This window comes from Diadema setosum, chromosome 4, assembly GCF_964275005.1.
Source record: "Diadema setosum chromosome 4, eeDiaSeto1, whole genome shotgun sequence".
Classification (NCBI taxonomy): domain Eukaryota; kingdom Metazoa; phylum Echinodermata; class Echinoidea; order Diadematoida; family Diadematidae; genus Diadema; species Diadema setosum.
This window is the reverse complement of record NC_092688.1, coordinates 28,623,979-28,639,090: the sequence shown is the minus strand read 5'-3', so window position 1 is coordinate 28,639,090 and position 15,112 is coordinate 28,623,979. Positions and strand designations below refer to the sequence as shown.

General features: G+C 40.1%; 1 protein-coding gene across 1 annotated transcript in view; it reads right to left on the bottom strand.

The window, feature by feature from the left end:
- Window positions 1–10,195, bottom strand: part of LOC140227989 (iron-sulfur cluster co-chaperone protein HscB-like) — a 102,387-nt gene extending 92,192 nt beyond the window's left edge. Inside the window, exon 1 of the mRNA XM_072308388.1 lies at window positions 9,685–10,195. Within this exon, the coding sequence (XP_072164489.1) occupies window positions 9,685–10,103 (419 nt within the window). The 5' untranslated portion in view covers window positions 10,104–10,195. The remainder of the gene's footprint in view (window positions 1–9,684) is intronic.
- Between the last annotated feature and the right edge of the window lie 4,917 nt (window positions 10,196–15,112).

The window sequence follows — 15,112 nt, the reverse complement described above, 5'->3', positions numbered from 1 at the left end:
TATTGTTATGTAATATCATTTGTCATTTAGGCAATTGAGGGGTAATGGAATGAAGTACATAAAATTTGATTTCAATGATATGTTAATGAGTAAGAACTTGTTAATGAGCACTTCGTTTTCTGGTGACATGGGGTATTTGTGGTTTTATCAAACTTCAGATCATATTTCTAATATTATCCCACATGTCCTTGTGGGAAAAATTGATAAGAAAATTTTGGGTAAGTAATAGAATGTGTGTGTGGTGTAGTGAAGGTCAAAAGGTGAACATAACATTACAGCTTCAATCACACAAACAAAAGGCGTGCTCAAACAATCAATCTCCCTTTTTAAACTTTATGATCTACCTGGAGAGGAGTTCACACATGAAATAATTGAAATGAATCAAGACATTCCCTTTTCAGATGTTTATCATAAAAAAATAAATATTATTGTCAGCTATTGCACAAATGAAACGTAACATGATAATTGGTAAAGTGACAATCTGACATGTTGACGTAGAGTATAGATCTGACAACCCCCACAACAGTGATACTGTAATTAGCAGAGCAGAGGTGTGTTAACATGCTAAGCAGGAGTGGCACTGTTTATATAGCGGAAGGCCGCCGCTAGTATAGACTAGGTCTACATGACAAACTCACGTGTGTATAAGTACAGTGTAGGCTATGTGATTAAAGTTCCAAATATGAATATGAGTTCCTGGCGAAGTCTTTGTCTGAACGCGATTTTGTTGTGCGCACGGAAGTTGTGGCTATCGCGATATGACGTGACTGGAAAGGAAACTCGTGAAGTAGAAGATGATGTAGAGTAGAGATGAAAAGGGGTCTCGACAGGCGGTGATGAAGTCGATAATGATGACGATGACTGCTGGAGACGCTTAAAGATGCGACGCTCCGTCGTACGGGGCTGAAGAGCCAAACGGAGGTTGAGATGAAATTGCAGCTCTCTACCAGCGCTGTGAGTCGGGCGTCGGCAGGAGGCTGAAGAAAATGAGTTCGACAGGACAGTGAGTCGCCTGGAACGATGTACAGTAGATGTTGATCTAGATGCTCAGCCGGACAGCGGGTCGTCCATGGCGGGAGCGATGTCTGGTGTGCGGTCACTCGACGACAATGTCAATAAAACGAGGCGTGTCGGAGGACAAATATAAATGAGAGTTCTGTGTCGGAGGCAACAAAACTGCGAAGCTCCATCCCCGGATCTCTGGTACGGTGCGCAGAGAGGACAGCGGCCGGGTAGAAACTTTAAACAGCCAGCGGGCCCATAAAACACAGTTCTATCAAACGTAAAAGGTGAAGGGTGACTCTACCGCAGGTGGTGATCCGGAGATCGTTCCTCAACGGCGGTTGAAGCGGGAGTGTTTCAATGCGGCGAAGGATCGCGTGACATCTCGCATGTGCGATGGGTGACGCGCGAATAGAGGTCGCGATTGGTCAAAAGAAGCGTTAATGATACTAATTACGCACTTAATACACACTAAAATCTACAGTGATTGGATTAACACTATATCATGAATAATAAATCTATGTAACGTGTGCTACATTATTGCGACACGACATGACAGTGAACCGGTCTAAACTAGATTGCAAAGGTCAACCAACTGTACATGGAAATTTCCACTAGCTATGTAAGGCTGGGGAAATCTTACCGATATTCATAAAGCAGTGACAAATTAAAAAACTGGCCAAAACACAGGGTTGCTACACACAAAGTAATACGCGGATAATCGAGCCACTACATCCTAATAGCTTTATAGATATATACTGTACGAGCTGAAATTTTCGCGTACAGATATTTTCGCGAATTGCTACTTGGAGGACATTTTCACGTGTTGTTAATTTCGCGGTTGCGAGAGTCTAACTGCACTTAGTTTGCGCGTTGTTATTTTCGCGTGTTGTTATTTTCGCGGTTCAAAGGCGATTCGCGAAATTCACGGAAATAAAACCACCGCGAAAATTTCAGCTCGTACAGTATATATTATAGGTCTAACCTCTCGGGTGAAATGAACTAAAAATTTTGATTTCTAAGGGAAAAAATATCGATTTAAACTGTATGAACATGCTGGCGACATGAAAATTGCAATTTTGCACTCTTTTTGAGAGAATGGCCCATATATCACATCATTCATTTCACATCACGGCAACTGTCCTTCACACTAGGAAAGTCCCTTAGTTATCTCCAAAACTCCATCCAAAATCCAAAATTTTGCTGTAAAAAAATGCAGATTTGGTGCAACTTTTCCAAAGCGCGCACAAATTAAGTCCAGTGTTAAGAATCAAGGTTGCAGAAAAAGTGCTAACAATAAAAAACTATGCCATTCTGTTGCAAGATTTTCTTGCTTACTGCAAACACAGATTGTGATGGTATCTGCAAAAACACAAAAGAAAAACAAAATCTCTGTACATGCTGATGCAGTGACTAAATGTACAGGTGTTGATGCAAGTGCCAACTCCCCGAAATTTGGACACCAACGGGTGCCACAACTTCTCCAATGCAACCTTGTACCAACAAGGAATGGCGCAGTGCATTTTTTAGTGGCCTTGTATGAGCATTGACATTGAACGCTCATAGCGGCTGTACGAATTCTGGAGGGGCAGCATGGATTCTGATTGGATTATCAAGGTGATATATTTTGGGATTTTGTGAAATTCTATGATGTGCCAGTACTTAATCAGAGGGACTGTACAGTACTGATTGAGGTGGGGATTCATGTTTTGAACATTCCTAAGTGAGATAATGAGAAACCTCTTATGAAATATGAAAGTGCATGTAATTTTAAGCAGGATTCAACATTTGATGAAAATCATTTTTCAAATGGCTGAGATATCCAAACAAGAGACCTGGGGGTCACGCGCTCACCTGAGTACCTTTCACGCATTCTTGTACACTCTTACCTGAGAACATTGGAAACTTAGGTCTGCATATATGGACCCCCCCCCCCCCAACTCCAGGGTTGGGGGGGGGGGGGGCAGGCAGCCCTGGATCTGCAATGAACAAACTTGGAACTAAAGTCATCAGTGTACAAACTCATGGTATTACCTTTGCTTTATCATTTCTGGTTCTACACGTAAAGTAGAAGATTTTTGTATATTCCTTAATGTGGGGGGGGGGGGGGGGGGGCAAGGGCCCCCCAAGAGGGACATGGTGCCCATTTGAAGGAATTGAGATTCTATCCCCCTACGGATGCTACCTGCTAAGTTTGGTCAAAATTCATCATGAGGTTTTCAAAAAGAAGATGAACATGTACAATTCATCCCCTCTCCTGGGTCCCAAGGGGGGGGGGGGGGGGCACCCCTGATTCCGCCAATCCCATGAACAAAATTGAAACTACAGTTATCAATGTACTAACTCATAGTATTATCTTAGCCCTATCACTTCTGGTTCTAGAGAAGATTTTTAAAGATTCCTTAATTTTAGGGTGTTTGGGCCCCCCTGGGGGCCCCCAGGTGGGCTATGGTGCCCCATTTGAACAAATTAAGATCCTATTCCCCTCAGGATGCTAGCTACCAAGTTTGGTGAAAATCAGGAAGACTACTACAGGTTATGACGTATGTGTGGACAACAACATAAAGAAAATATAAAGGGAATTTCACCAAAATTTACTTTTCTAGCATAAAGACAGAGCACTTGACTAACCGCTTTCAGAAAGCAGGGAGAATAATTGCTACCCTTAACATATGTCAGTATCAAGTTGACGGAATGTGTCATTTTCATGAAAACTGAATTTTAGTGCAGTTCCCTTTATTACATTTTAATATTTTTATATCATAACCTCTAGTAGTCTCCTCATCCAGCGGTTCCAAGACCAAAACTTTAACAATTCATAATTTTTGCATCAACTGTCCAATTTTCCTCAAACTTTCACTGATGTGTCCTACTAATGTTGCTGCTTTCACTCAATCCACATTTCTCTCTGGGTTTTGGTTTCCTTTAACAGAATTGACATCGAGATAAAAGTAGTTTGATTAACACTGTTGTACACATGATTTTTAAAGTATCATTTCAGTTGAACAAATATTGCACAAAAATTCAAGTGTCTGAAAACTGGTGGTTTTACTCTATATTCTACATGGACCCCATGTCATGATCTGTCTACATAGACAAGGAAGGGGGGGGGGGTGTTTCACAGAGTCTGAGAATGTTTATTCAAATAGTCAAGATCAACTGAATATTAAAAGCTGTGTGTCTCTTCAGTGGTACAGTATTTTAACTTCCTAATGAAAATAATATCTAGGGAGCTTTTGCTTTCTCCATGCAGCCACAATCCATTTGTATTGAGATTAACAAGGGACAAAGGAATCTGTCAAGAAAATTTTGATAAAAATTTGCAGTGCAGCAGATTCTGAAAAGAATGAATCAAACTGAACAGGGAATCAAGTGGCATGGGCTACTATAATTTCAAGTTAATCTTAACCCATTGAGGACAGACTGATTTTGCTGCAACAAGAATTTCCCATAGACACCTGCCCGAGTATACTCAGGACTCGTCCTCAACAGGTTAACTATTAAATATGATCGACTTGCACAACATTCTTTGTGAAACATCCTCACTGGCACTGCCCCAGCCCAGGCCAAGATTAGGATTAACATTAGGGTTTGGCCTATTGGGGTAGCCAAATAAACGCTGTGCTTTGCGGCAGTGCTGTGTCTAGCATGGTCTGGCTCGTAGTAGGCCTACATGTAGTACATGTACTACAATGTATGTACTGCAGGACCTACGTGGAGTGGTTAGGGCTTTATAGCCTAGACAGAAAAATCTGTCTGTCTGGAGGAGTCTTTTATCATTTTTAGACTTCAGGAGGGGATTCCATTTAAGTGTATCTGCACCCCGAAATTTATTTTTGGGAGGTGTAAGAGCATGTCCTAAGGACACTGGAGAACATTATATCTCATCACAAAAAAAGCCCAAAATTGTTAAATATTAATATTAATTTTAATAAAGCAGCACACACTAGTGCGCGCTGCATTAGTTACCAAAAATGAAAATAGTTGCAGTGCGTTGACCTTTTGTGTGTGCACGTTTTCTTCGTTTGCCTCCGTCTGCACACAGTATAATGTTACCGTCTATCGGTATCGCCTGGGTGGACACGCGTACACGTACGTGTGTCTTTCCAATGCCGGTATGCCCGGATAGCCCGACATGACTAGTATGTACCGAAAACTAGATAGACAGCATCGTAGCAGTGGAGCCCGGACTTGCTGGCCCTCCCGCAAGGAGCTTAGTGTTTGGTGATCACGACTCGAATAATATACGTTGAAGATGCCTATTATCTGCGTTGCACCACTTTGCCGGAACACCGGCTTGTAAACCCGAATGCAAGGTTGTGTGAAGAACAAGCCAGCTGACTTTTGACAGCCATTCTGCCTTCACACATCGTTGACATTGGACTGTACAGAACATCATCATCAGAACACCAGAATCAGGCTGAATTTGCATGCTATTGACCCTCAGTTTTCATCAAGCCCGTTTGTCTTGTGAGTAGACTCAACAGTAAGTTACTGAGGTAGGCAGCCGTAACCAAAGATCGTACGATCTTTGCCGTAACTCATGATGAAGTGAAATTGGCACTGTCACTGAAAAGTGATGGTCGCTAGAATGGTTACTAGAGTAGTCAGAAACACTGTCACTAACCTGTGAAGATCTAATGTTAAGTCTATCTCTTGAAGATGTATACTCTGTTGTGTGGTCTAGAAGTTTAGTACTCTAGTAGATCTAGTAAATTAAGTAACAGGGTTAGGCCTAGGTACTAACGGGTCTAGGTCTGGGTGTCTAACGTTAGACCCCTATTATAACGTTAGCCCGACCAGACGCTGGGCAACAGCATATGGGCTGTGTATAGACTCTAACAATGTTAGTTACTAAACGTCAGACATCTAACATGTGAACAGTAAGTGAGGTACCCACACCTCGCCAGGGTCTCGAATACCGCCACCCTGTTTAAAATTGTTACAAGCGCACAGAATCAAAATTTATGCCCGGGACTGTGTTCAGTATCATATTTTCCATCGTCGGATACGAACGTCTTGCAATTTTATTTCGCAAGTGCACAGTTAGTAGGTAGTACTACGGGACTATAAACTGACTTCGGGAGTCTGTGCATAGACGCTGGGCCGGTCCACTGCACGCATGCTATACTATGCCGCACGGTTGCACCGGCCTCTCACCCGCTGGTTCTCTCTCGAGCCGGATATGCATCCACATGAGTTGATGCTGCCGCGGCTGATGCTGCCGTGCCTGGTGGCCCGGCACAGCGGCGTGGCGCGGCAGCATCAACCTAGCTGCATACCGTACGTGAACATTGGCGTGAGTTTGTGTGTTTTGAGAGCACTAGTATCATAGTACACTGATCGTACAAAAAATCATCGAACTACGCAATCGAATGCAGTCGATAACACTAGGCGACTACTCTTAGATCAAGGCGCATGTAATTTTTGGCATTTAAGAGATTGTTCTATTTCTTTATTACCATTATTTTATTCAGCTTTCAATCACAAATATCATATTACATTTTTCAAAATCAGAACATACACTGGAGTGGTAAGGGTGCACCAGGTTGGGCAGCCCGGTTCTTGAAAGAGCCAACTAAATGACTTGGGCCCACGGGCCATCCTCCCCAACCCACCTGGTGCACCCAAAACAGTCAGTTTACAATATAAAATATACAAATTTCATTAAGAGGCATACATAAAAACAAACAAAAACATAAATAAAACAACTTTTTCTTTGTGTCAATTTCAGATATGTGTAACTACCAATCTTTCTCATTCCAATAATATCAGAGGACATTTTCTACATTTTAAAAAAACTAGCACAAAAAGAAATTATCTATATACATATTTGTACAGCGTATATTGCTATTAATCTCTGTGTGTGAGTAACTTTGCACTCTTATACATTGTATTTGGTAGGGATATTACCAATACAACAACCTACAATGTCAGAAAAATAAATTTCAGGGTGCAGATACACTTTACTGTAAGCCAGATGCAGTCTCTGCAGAAAATATCTCTGACGGCCAGATACAGACTGATCTTTCGGTCGAGGCTTTAAAGGAGCGCCCCGTGGTTAGGCATAGCCCAACTACCTGGTATACACAGCCCTGTTGCTGTGCACAAGTGTCATCACGCACAGTGTCTGATTGGGCCTACACGTGTAGGTTTACCAGCCTCAGTTAGTTAGGCAGACCGGGGGGGGGGGGGGGGGGGGGGTTTCCAAATGTTGTTCATTTTTTCCATCTATGAAGATGGCTGGATAGCCCATATTCAGCTACACTAAGCTGGTCTTCCATGGGGTCCAGTTGGATGTGGGGTGGGACCACTTCACCGGGTTAGACACCCTGCTCTTTGCGATGAATGAATGAAGCGGGATCTTTTACGTGCATGAGCTGTGACTCTCTCATACACGGGACCTCCATTTTATGTCCTATCCGAGGGACAGAGTGTTTTGCCTCTTGCTAGAGGGGACGGTATGTTTACACACAACATTGCTCAGTCCAGACTCGGGTTCGAACCCGGGCCGCGTGATCGTGAAGCAGACGCGCTACCGACTGAGCCAACTCACCGCCCTAAAGAAGAATTTGAGTCAAACTTAAAGGGAAGGTAAACCCAAAAAGCAATGTGGATTGAGTGAAAGCAGCAACATTAGTAGAACACATAAGTGAAAGTTTGAGGAAAATCGGACAATCGATGCAAAAGTTATGAATTTTTAAAGTTTTGATGTTGGAACCGCTGGATGAGGAGACTACTAGAGGATATGACGTATGAGTGGACAACAATACAAAGAAAATATAAAGGAAATTCAACAAAAATTCACTTTTCTAGAATTATGAAAGAGCAATGGACCAACCTCTTTCAGAAAGCAGGGGAAATAATTGCTACCCTTAACATATGTCAATATGAAGCTGATGGAATTTGTAATTTCCATGAAAAATGGATTTTTGTTGAATTTTCTTTATATTTTCTTGGTATTGTTGTCCACTCATACGTCATAACCTCTAGTAGTCTCCTCGTCCAGCGGTTCCAACACCAAAACTTTAAAAATTCATAACTTTTGCATCGATTGTCCAATTTTCTTCAAACTTTCACTGATGTGTTCTACTAATGTTGCTGCTTTCACTCAATCCACATTGCTCTTGGCGTTTATCTTCCCTTTAAAATTTAAGACTGACAAAAATTATGGTATGCTGTGTGTGCCTTCAATGTTGCTCAACTTTCTAATGAAAATGAAGATTTTGGAGACTTTATTTCACGTAGCCATTGATAAAAAAACAAGATTTGAAATAAATAACAATGGAATTATTATGTTAACATTAATCATAATTTGAAGTGGGTGGTGATTAGGCTAATCATGGGCTAATGAAATTGAACTGGGAACCAGTGGCATACCACAATTTTTATGTCAATCTTCAATTAAATTTGACTTCGTGAAACAACCGCCCCCTTCCGACGCCATCTAATGTTATTCTTCTTCTTCTTATGGTTAACTCCGCTTATACATTTAAGACCATGGTTTCAAAATATATTCTCCCAAATTGAGGGATATGTCCCACGGAGACTGCGTCTGGCTTCATAGATCCCCTCTCTGGAGAAGAGCGATAACGTCAAAAAAAAATAAAAAGACTCATCCGGACAGATGGATCTTTCTGTCTTATATTATAAGCTAGTAAAGTACATGTAGGTTGGATTCAGGGTTAGAATCTAGCTAATAATGTAAAAGTGGAAATTTTTTGTGCGACTAATTTTTTGCGCTTAGCCTGATGAGAAGCATTTTGCATGTTTTTAATACCGCAGAATCAAGACAACAACAACTGGATCACATGGCAAAAATATTTGCATGCTTTTATTTTCACGCTAGGTTCTGGTTGCGTGAAAATTTCATCACCACGAAAATTTCCACTTTTACAATGATATTAAGTGAGACTGTTAATAAATAGAATAATGCTAGATCAATTTTAAGGTGTATGGCAGCTCTACTACACATCGACCATCCTTTTTGAAACCGACCGTGTAGTTTTGGCGCACAGAACACTTAACGTTGGACCATTTCTCATCTTAGTACGTACTGCACTGCGCGCAGAGCACATACTGTACTGCAAAAATGTATTGGCTTTGACCGTTGATGAGGATGTGTGGGAAAACATGAAAATTCACTATTCATTTATGGTTTTAATCAAGGACAAAATTTTGAATGAATATTTTAACCGAATCGTAATGTAATGTCAATGCATTTTCTAAAAAAGCTTCGTACATCATGCCGTTCAATACAACTCGGTTTGTGTGTATTGTCAATGCAAAAACAGCGGTCGATCTGAAAAGGGAGCGGCACCGCGGGGAGCTGAAAAGAGGCCACTCAAGTTCGACGGCGATATTTTTGCACCGAAACCTTCGAACTGAAACTGTGAAAGGGAACAACAGCATTTGATAGTGCTGGATTTTCTCAATCACGTAGTAAAACTTACGAGTTCTACTAGTTTAGCCAGTTAGGTGAAGTTTTTACGTCAATTTCAGTGTTAAATATTCGGTAATCAGACAAATTAAGGAAGGAAATGGTAGGTGTGCATGGTGTGCATTTCTACATGATTACCAAATATTCTTATCAAGCAAATAAAAAAGGCAAAAAAATGGGCGGTCGATGAGTAGTGAGTAGGTCCAACCATACATACTGAACTCTTTCTAACGGCAACGTACACTCCCAGGATCTGGAAATGGTTAAGGTCTTCATCGAGTGGTTGTATCATACTGCATGACTGACAGAAAAACGCGACGGAGGGACGCAGGACGTCTTCATGGCCTGCGCTTGCCGACAAATCGCCCAGAAGCGCAGCGTGACAGTTCCAACAGGTTCTGGTTGTCGAAGAGGAGCAACGGACGTACTTCACACCGCTGTTCACATGAGCTCTGCTGTTCATGTGGCTAACTGGTCGCGGTGTGCGCATTCGCTGACAAACGTTCTTAGACTGGAGTTGTGAATGTAACGTTCTTGGTAGACTTCTAATTTCTGTGTGAGGGGGTAATCTTTCTTCCACGAAAATCCGTAAAGGCGAGAAACTGAGCCAAAAGGAGAAGGTACGATTAGTCATTCTCCAGCACTTTGTCAGAGAGGCCATAGCTTCCTTCCGCACAAAAATCTGTAACGTAGTTGTCAAAATCTATGTGTGTTTGACACGCAAAGTACTATACTGAGTACTAATCAAAGAGTATAGAGCGCACGCAGTGCTGCGTGCGCTTCTATACTCTTTGGTACAAACCACGGTACGTGTACGCACTGCGCGGTGATTCTACGCTCTGTGTTTGGATTTCAGTGCTGGATGCTTTGTACCGGTACCTCACGAGACTTTGTACATACACAGAGGTGATGCACATTCGGAATATAAGAGCTAAACTAGACTTGGAATTTGTCAACACTGACAAATTAGGTGATCCGATCTATTTGGAAATCAACGATTCAAATCCTGATCCCAATAGGCATGGCCATAAATGTTTCATCTGCGTTTAGGGGATATTTACCGTGTGATGTTTGGATTCTCATTTAGAAAAGGGAGTCAGACCTGCCATCTTTGGTACCGAATTCCGTATACACTAACGAAGATACAGAATGAAGTATATTTGACCTTTGACCCCACTTTCCACAGCCAAGATGGTATCTGAGGAAAAAGTGGTGATTTTGTGAAATGATCCTTGTAACATGGTCTTTGCGTGTGCAAAATATGGGAAAGATAGGACATGTATTCACCAAGATACAGGATGAAACATTTATGACCTTTGACCCTAATTTACATACCCAAGACGGTGTCTGATCAAGTAGTTGTTATTTTATGAAATAATGTACGTGACATGAACTAAACATGTGCAAAATATGGGGGTGATAGGGTCTGTTTTTCTTGAGTTATTGCAAAGAAAGTTGCAGAAAGAAAGAAAATCTCAATACATCGAAGATAAGCTTTAATTTCAACCAAGTTTTTTAACGTGATCAAGTAGTTGTTATTTTATGAAATAATGTACGTGACATGAACTAAACATGTGCAAAATATGGGGATGATAGGGGCTCTTTTTCTTGAGTTATTGCAAAGAAAGTTGCAGAGAGAAAGAAATATGCATCGCAGATAAGTTTGATTTCAACCAAGTTTTTTGACGTGATCTCGGCGTCGTATGAAAAAACGGAGAATTTTTGACGATAGCCCAAAGTCTCAGCTACAACATATTAAAATCTGGGAGAAATTTACAGAAGAGTAAGTGAGCTAGTGCTAGATAAAGACCGTCATGTCAATTTTCATTTCCAGAAAAATTCCCTCCCATAGATATAACACGTAAACTGGTTAAATTTGACAAGGTTACATTATATCCATTTTCACGAGGTGAAGACATCATCCGATTAAAACTTTGATGAACAAAACTTAAAGAGTATTAAATTGACTACAACATACTAAAATCTGGAAGAAATTCACCAAAGGGTAAGTGAGCTAGTCGTCAATAAAGACAATCATGTCAATTTTCACATCTAGAAAAATTCCCTGCCATAGAGATAACACGTCATAACGAAGATACAGGAAGAAGTACATATGACCTTTGACCCCACTTTGCACAGACAAGATGGCATCTGAGCCAAAAATGGTTATTTTGTGAAATGATCCTTGTAATATGGTCTTTACGTGTGCAAAATATGGGAGAGATAGGACATGTATTCACCAAGATACAGGATGAAACATTTATGACCTTTGACCCTAATTTAAATACCCAAGATGGTGTGTGATCAAGTAGTTGTTATTTTATGAAATAATGGACGTGACAAGAACTAAACATGTGCAAAACATGGTGGTGATAGGGTATGTTTTTCTTGAGTTATTGCAAAGAAAGTTGCAGAAAGGAAGAAATATTTCAATACATCGAAGATAAACTTTAATTTCAACCAAGTTTTTGGACGTGATGCCGACAACGTATGAAAAAACGAAGGGTACACTTACGATAGCCCAAAGTCTCAGCTACAACATACTAAAATATGGGAGAAATTCACCGAAGCATAAGTGAGCTAGTGCTCGATAAAAATAGTCATGTCAGTTCTCATTTCCAGAAAAACTGCACTCCCATAGAGATAACACGTAAACTGGTCAAATTTGACAATGTTACTTTTAATCCCTTTTTACGAGGTGATGCCGTCATCCAATCAAAATGTTGTTATTATATGACTGAAAGACCATTTAATAAGCTACATTATATTGAAATTTGGACGAAAATCAACAAAAGAATAAGTGAGATACGCTTGAGTGAACTTGAAATTTGATGACGTCATTTTGAAAATTTACTTTTTAAAATTTATTAAGAAATTTGATATCTTTTAATCATTTTTTCAGCATCGCCAACCCATGAAATGACATGTACAACTCATCAGCTTTCAGAATATGTAAAGAAAATGGGGGGTCACCGTCCATCCTGACGAGTAAAATCGGATTCAAAATTGGCGGTTTTTTTGCATTGTTGCACTGTATATCGCCATTGACGCGCGCGCGGAATTTCAACTTTGACGGGCCCGTATGACGTCATATTGAGTCAGATCAACTTGAAACTTGGTAGAAATATTCCTTGACATTTTACGCATCCGATAAGTGTAAAAAAACGGGGAATTTTCATTGCATATGAGCTGTACGTGCGTATATGTGCGCGCGCGTACGCGTCCGTCCAATTTTTTCAATTTTTCAAAAAATGCTCCAAATGGTCTGAAACGTGTGCAAAAAAAATTTGAGCTCGATTTGAGCATACAAATATTTTAACGCGCGCGTACGCGCACGTTTTAAGAGAAAATATGAATTTTGAGAATATGAGTAAAATGCGCATAACTTGAAATGTATGTGACGTAAATTTCATTGAAAAATTCCATTCCATCAATGAGATATGAATGAAAATGTGTTTTCATATAATGACGTCATAGTGACGTCATGGTCGACTGATCACAGTGATACATAAAATTTGTCGTCTTTGGGACATGATACATATATGGTATTAGTTTGAAATTGATACTCTGAGAACTTTTTGAGTAAGTAGATACACAACTTTTGTCCAGAAATAAGAAGAACCAACAAAGAATCCGTACAAATACAGAAGGTGATCCGAGAGGATACTCGGATCACCTAATTCCGTGATTTTAACACTTCCCTGAAAAGCCCTATCTATTTCCATTATTATTTGGCACTGGAAAAAATCTAAGTATTGCACCAAAAGTTTGCACCAGATCGCTGAATTTCAGGTCTGAAAAAAGCTAAAACACCTTCGTGTGGGAGGAGAAATGCCCCTTATGGTATACCATGGAGCTATACAAATAACACTAATAGTAGCTCCAGGGGTATACCCTCGTGTGCATGCTTTTTTTTGTTTGATTGCTGAACAGACAGCGTTCATGATATTCATTGTAGAATTAGTACAAGAAGTTATTTCAAATGATACAATTCTAAATTATATAGGCAAATTGTTCAATGATAATCTACATCAAAATATTGCTAGCCTAAACAAGTGGTCCGTGAAGCCTCATTGACCTGTAAGCTATCTAAGGGATTTAGGATTTTATGTATATGGAAATCTGTGAAGTGTCTTACTTGTAAGTTTGCATTATAATCGAAAAAGTTTTGACATGACTGCACGGGCAATTTCTTTTTTATAAATATATTTATGCATGAATAAAGAGGTTTGAAACGTACGTATGTCACAAATTTTAATACAAAATTATCTGCTCAAATAATGGGGTCGTATGCGCCAAGTAGGCAGAGTGTGAACATATTTCATTCTGATTACGTTCTTTCTTTTTTTTTCAATAAAAACCACATATTTACCTGGGTCTTATTACAATTACCCAAGACAATAGGCCTATTACAATAAGTCATTATTATGAGGAACAAAATGTGCATTATAAAGTATATAATGATTTGGATGACAACAATTAATATTGCAATTTATACAATATGACAATGTGTCTGGATATAATTCCTTATAATGATCATGCCAAACCAATTTATTATTCAAAATTACTCTCCCCAAAATTGGTAGACGCTCGTCCAATTAACAATTTTCTATCTACGCAAATATCATATTCATCAGGTTGAGAATGTGAACAGTTGAAATACTTAAAATTAGTTTTTGAAATATTCAGTGATGATCTATTACATTTAAACCACGAATGGATTTCCAATAATTCAGTATTTAGCATTCGTACAAGGGTATCAAAACTTCTGTGAGGAAATACAATTGTATCATCCGAAATTGGTGTGAAATGTAATATAATGGTGCCGAATAAACAATATCCATTTATATATCTATAATGAATGATAGCGGTCCAAAGATGGAACCATGCGGGACACAAGTCGTTGTGACTGTGACTCTTTAGTTCGAAATTGAGCATATTGTTGCCTATTATTCAAATAATCTATAAACCACAGTAAAGTATTGCCACGCACCCCATAATGACGGAGTTTTTTAATCAACATATCACCATCTCTTCGCTAAGGTCCATAAATATGCCAATAAAATGTTCTTTACACACTAAGAAAAAATGATTCATTCTTGCACCTTTTAAGGGTGCAAAGTGATGTCACACTGGTGGCTCCCTATGGGTGTTATCTTGCACCCTCGAGAAATGGGTGCAAAAGTGGTACCTTGCGCAGGGGTATAACCTTGCAACCTGTGGGTGCACCTTTGCACCGCCGAAGAAGGTGCAACATTGCACCCTTTATTGAGGGTGCGAAGTGGTTCCCTTGGGTGCATATTTCCACCCACACTAAGTGGTGCTAAGTTGCACCCTTTTCTTGAGGGTGCATCTTTCCACCCACACTAATTGGTGCTGAGATGCACCTTTCTTGAGGGTGCGAACTTTCTCCCTTTAATTTTCGGCGCAACTTTGCACCCTCTCTTGCCTCTACTTTTGGTGCAACTTTACACCTTTCGTGAGGGTGCAAAGAAGCAGCCTAAGTTCCAAGATTGTAGCCTCTTTTGAGGGTGCGATTTTGTGCCATATATATAGGTATAATGTTGCACCTATGTGGTGCTTATTTGATCCATGACTGCAGCAAAATTGCTTCTTTAAAGGAGCCAGTCAGTGTCACTGTCTACGCCTTTAGAGGCGCAATGTTGCCCA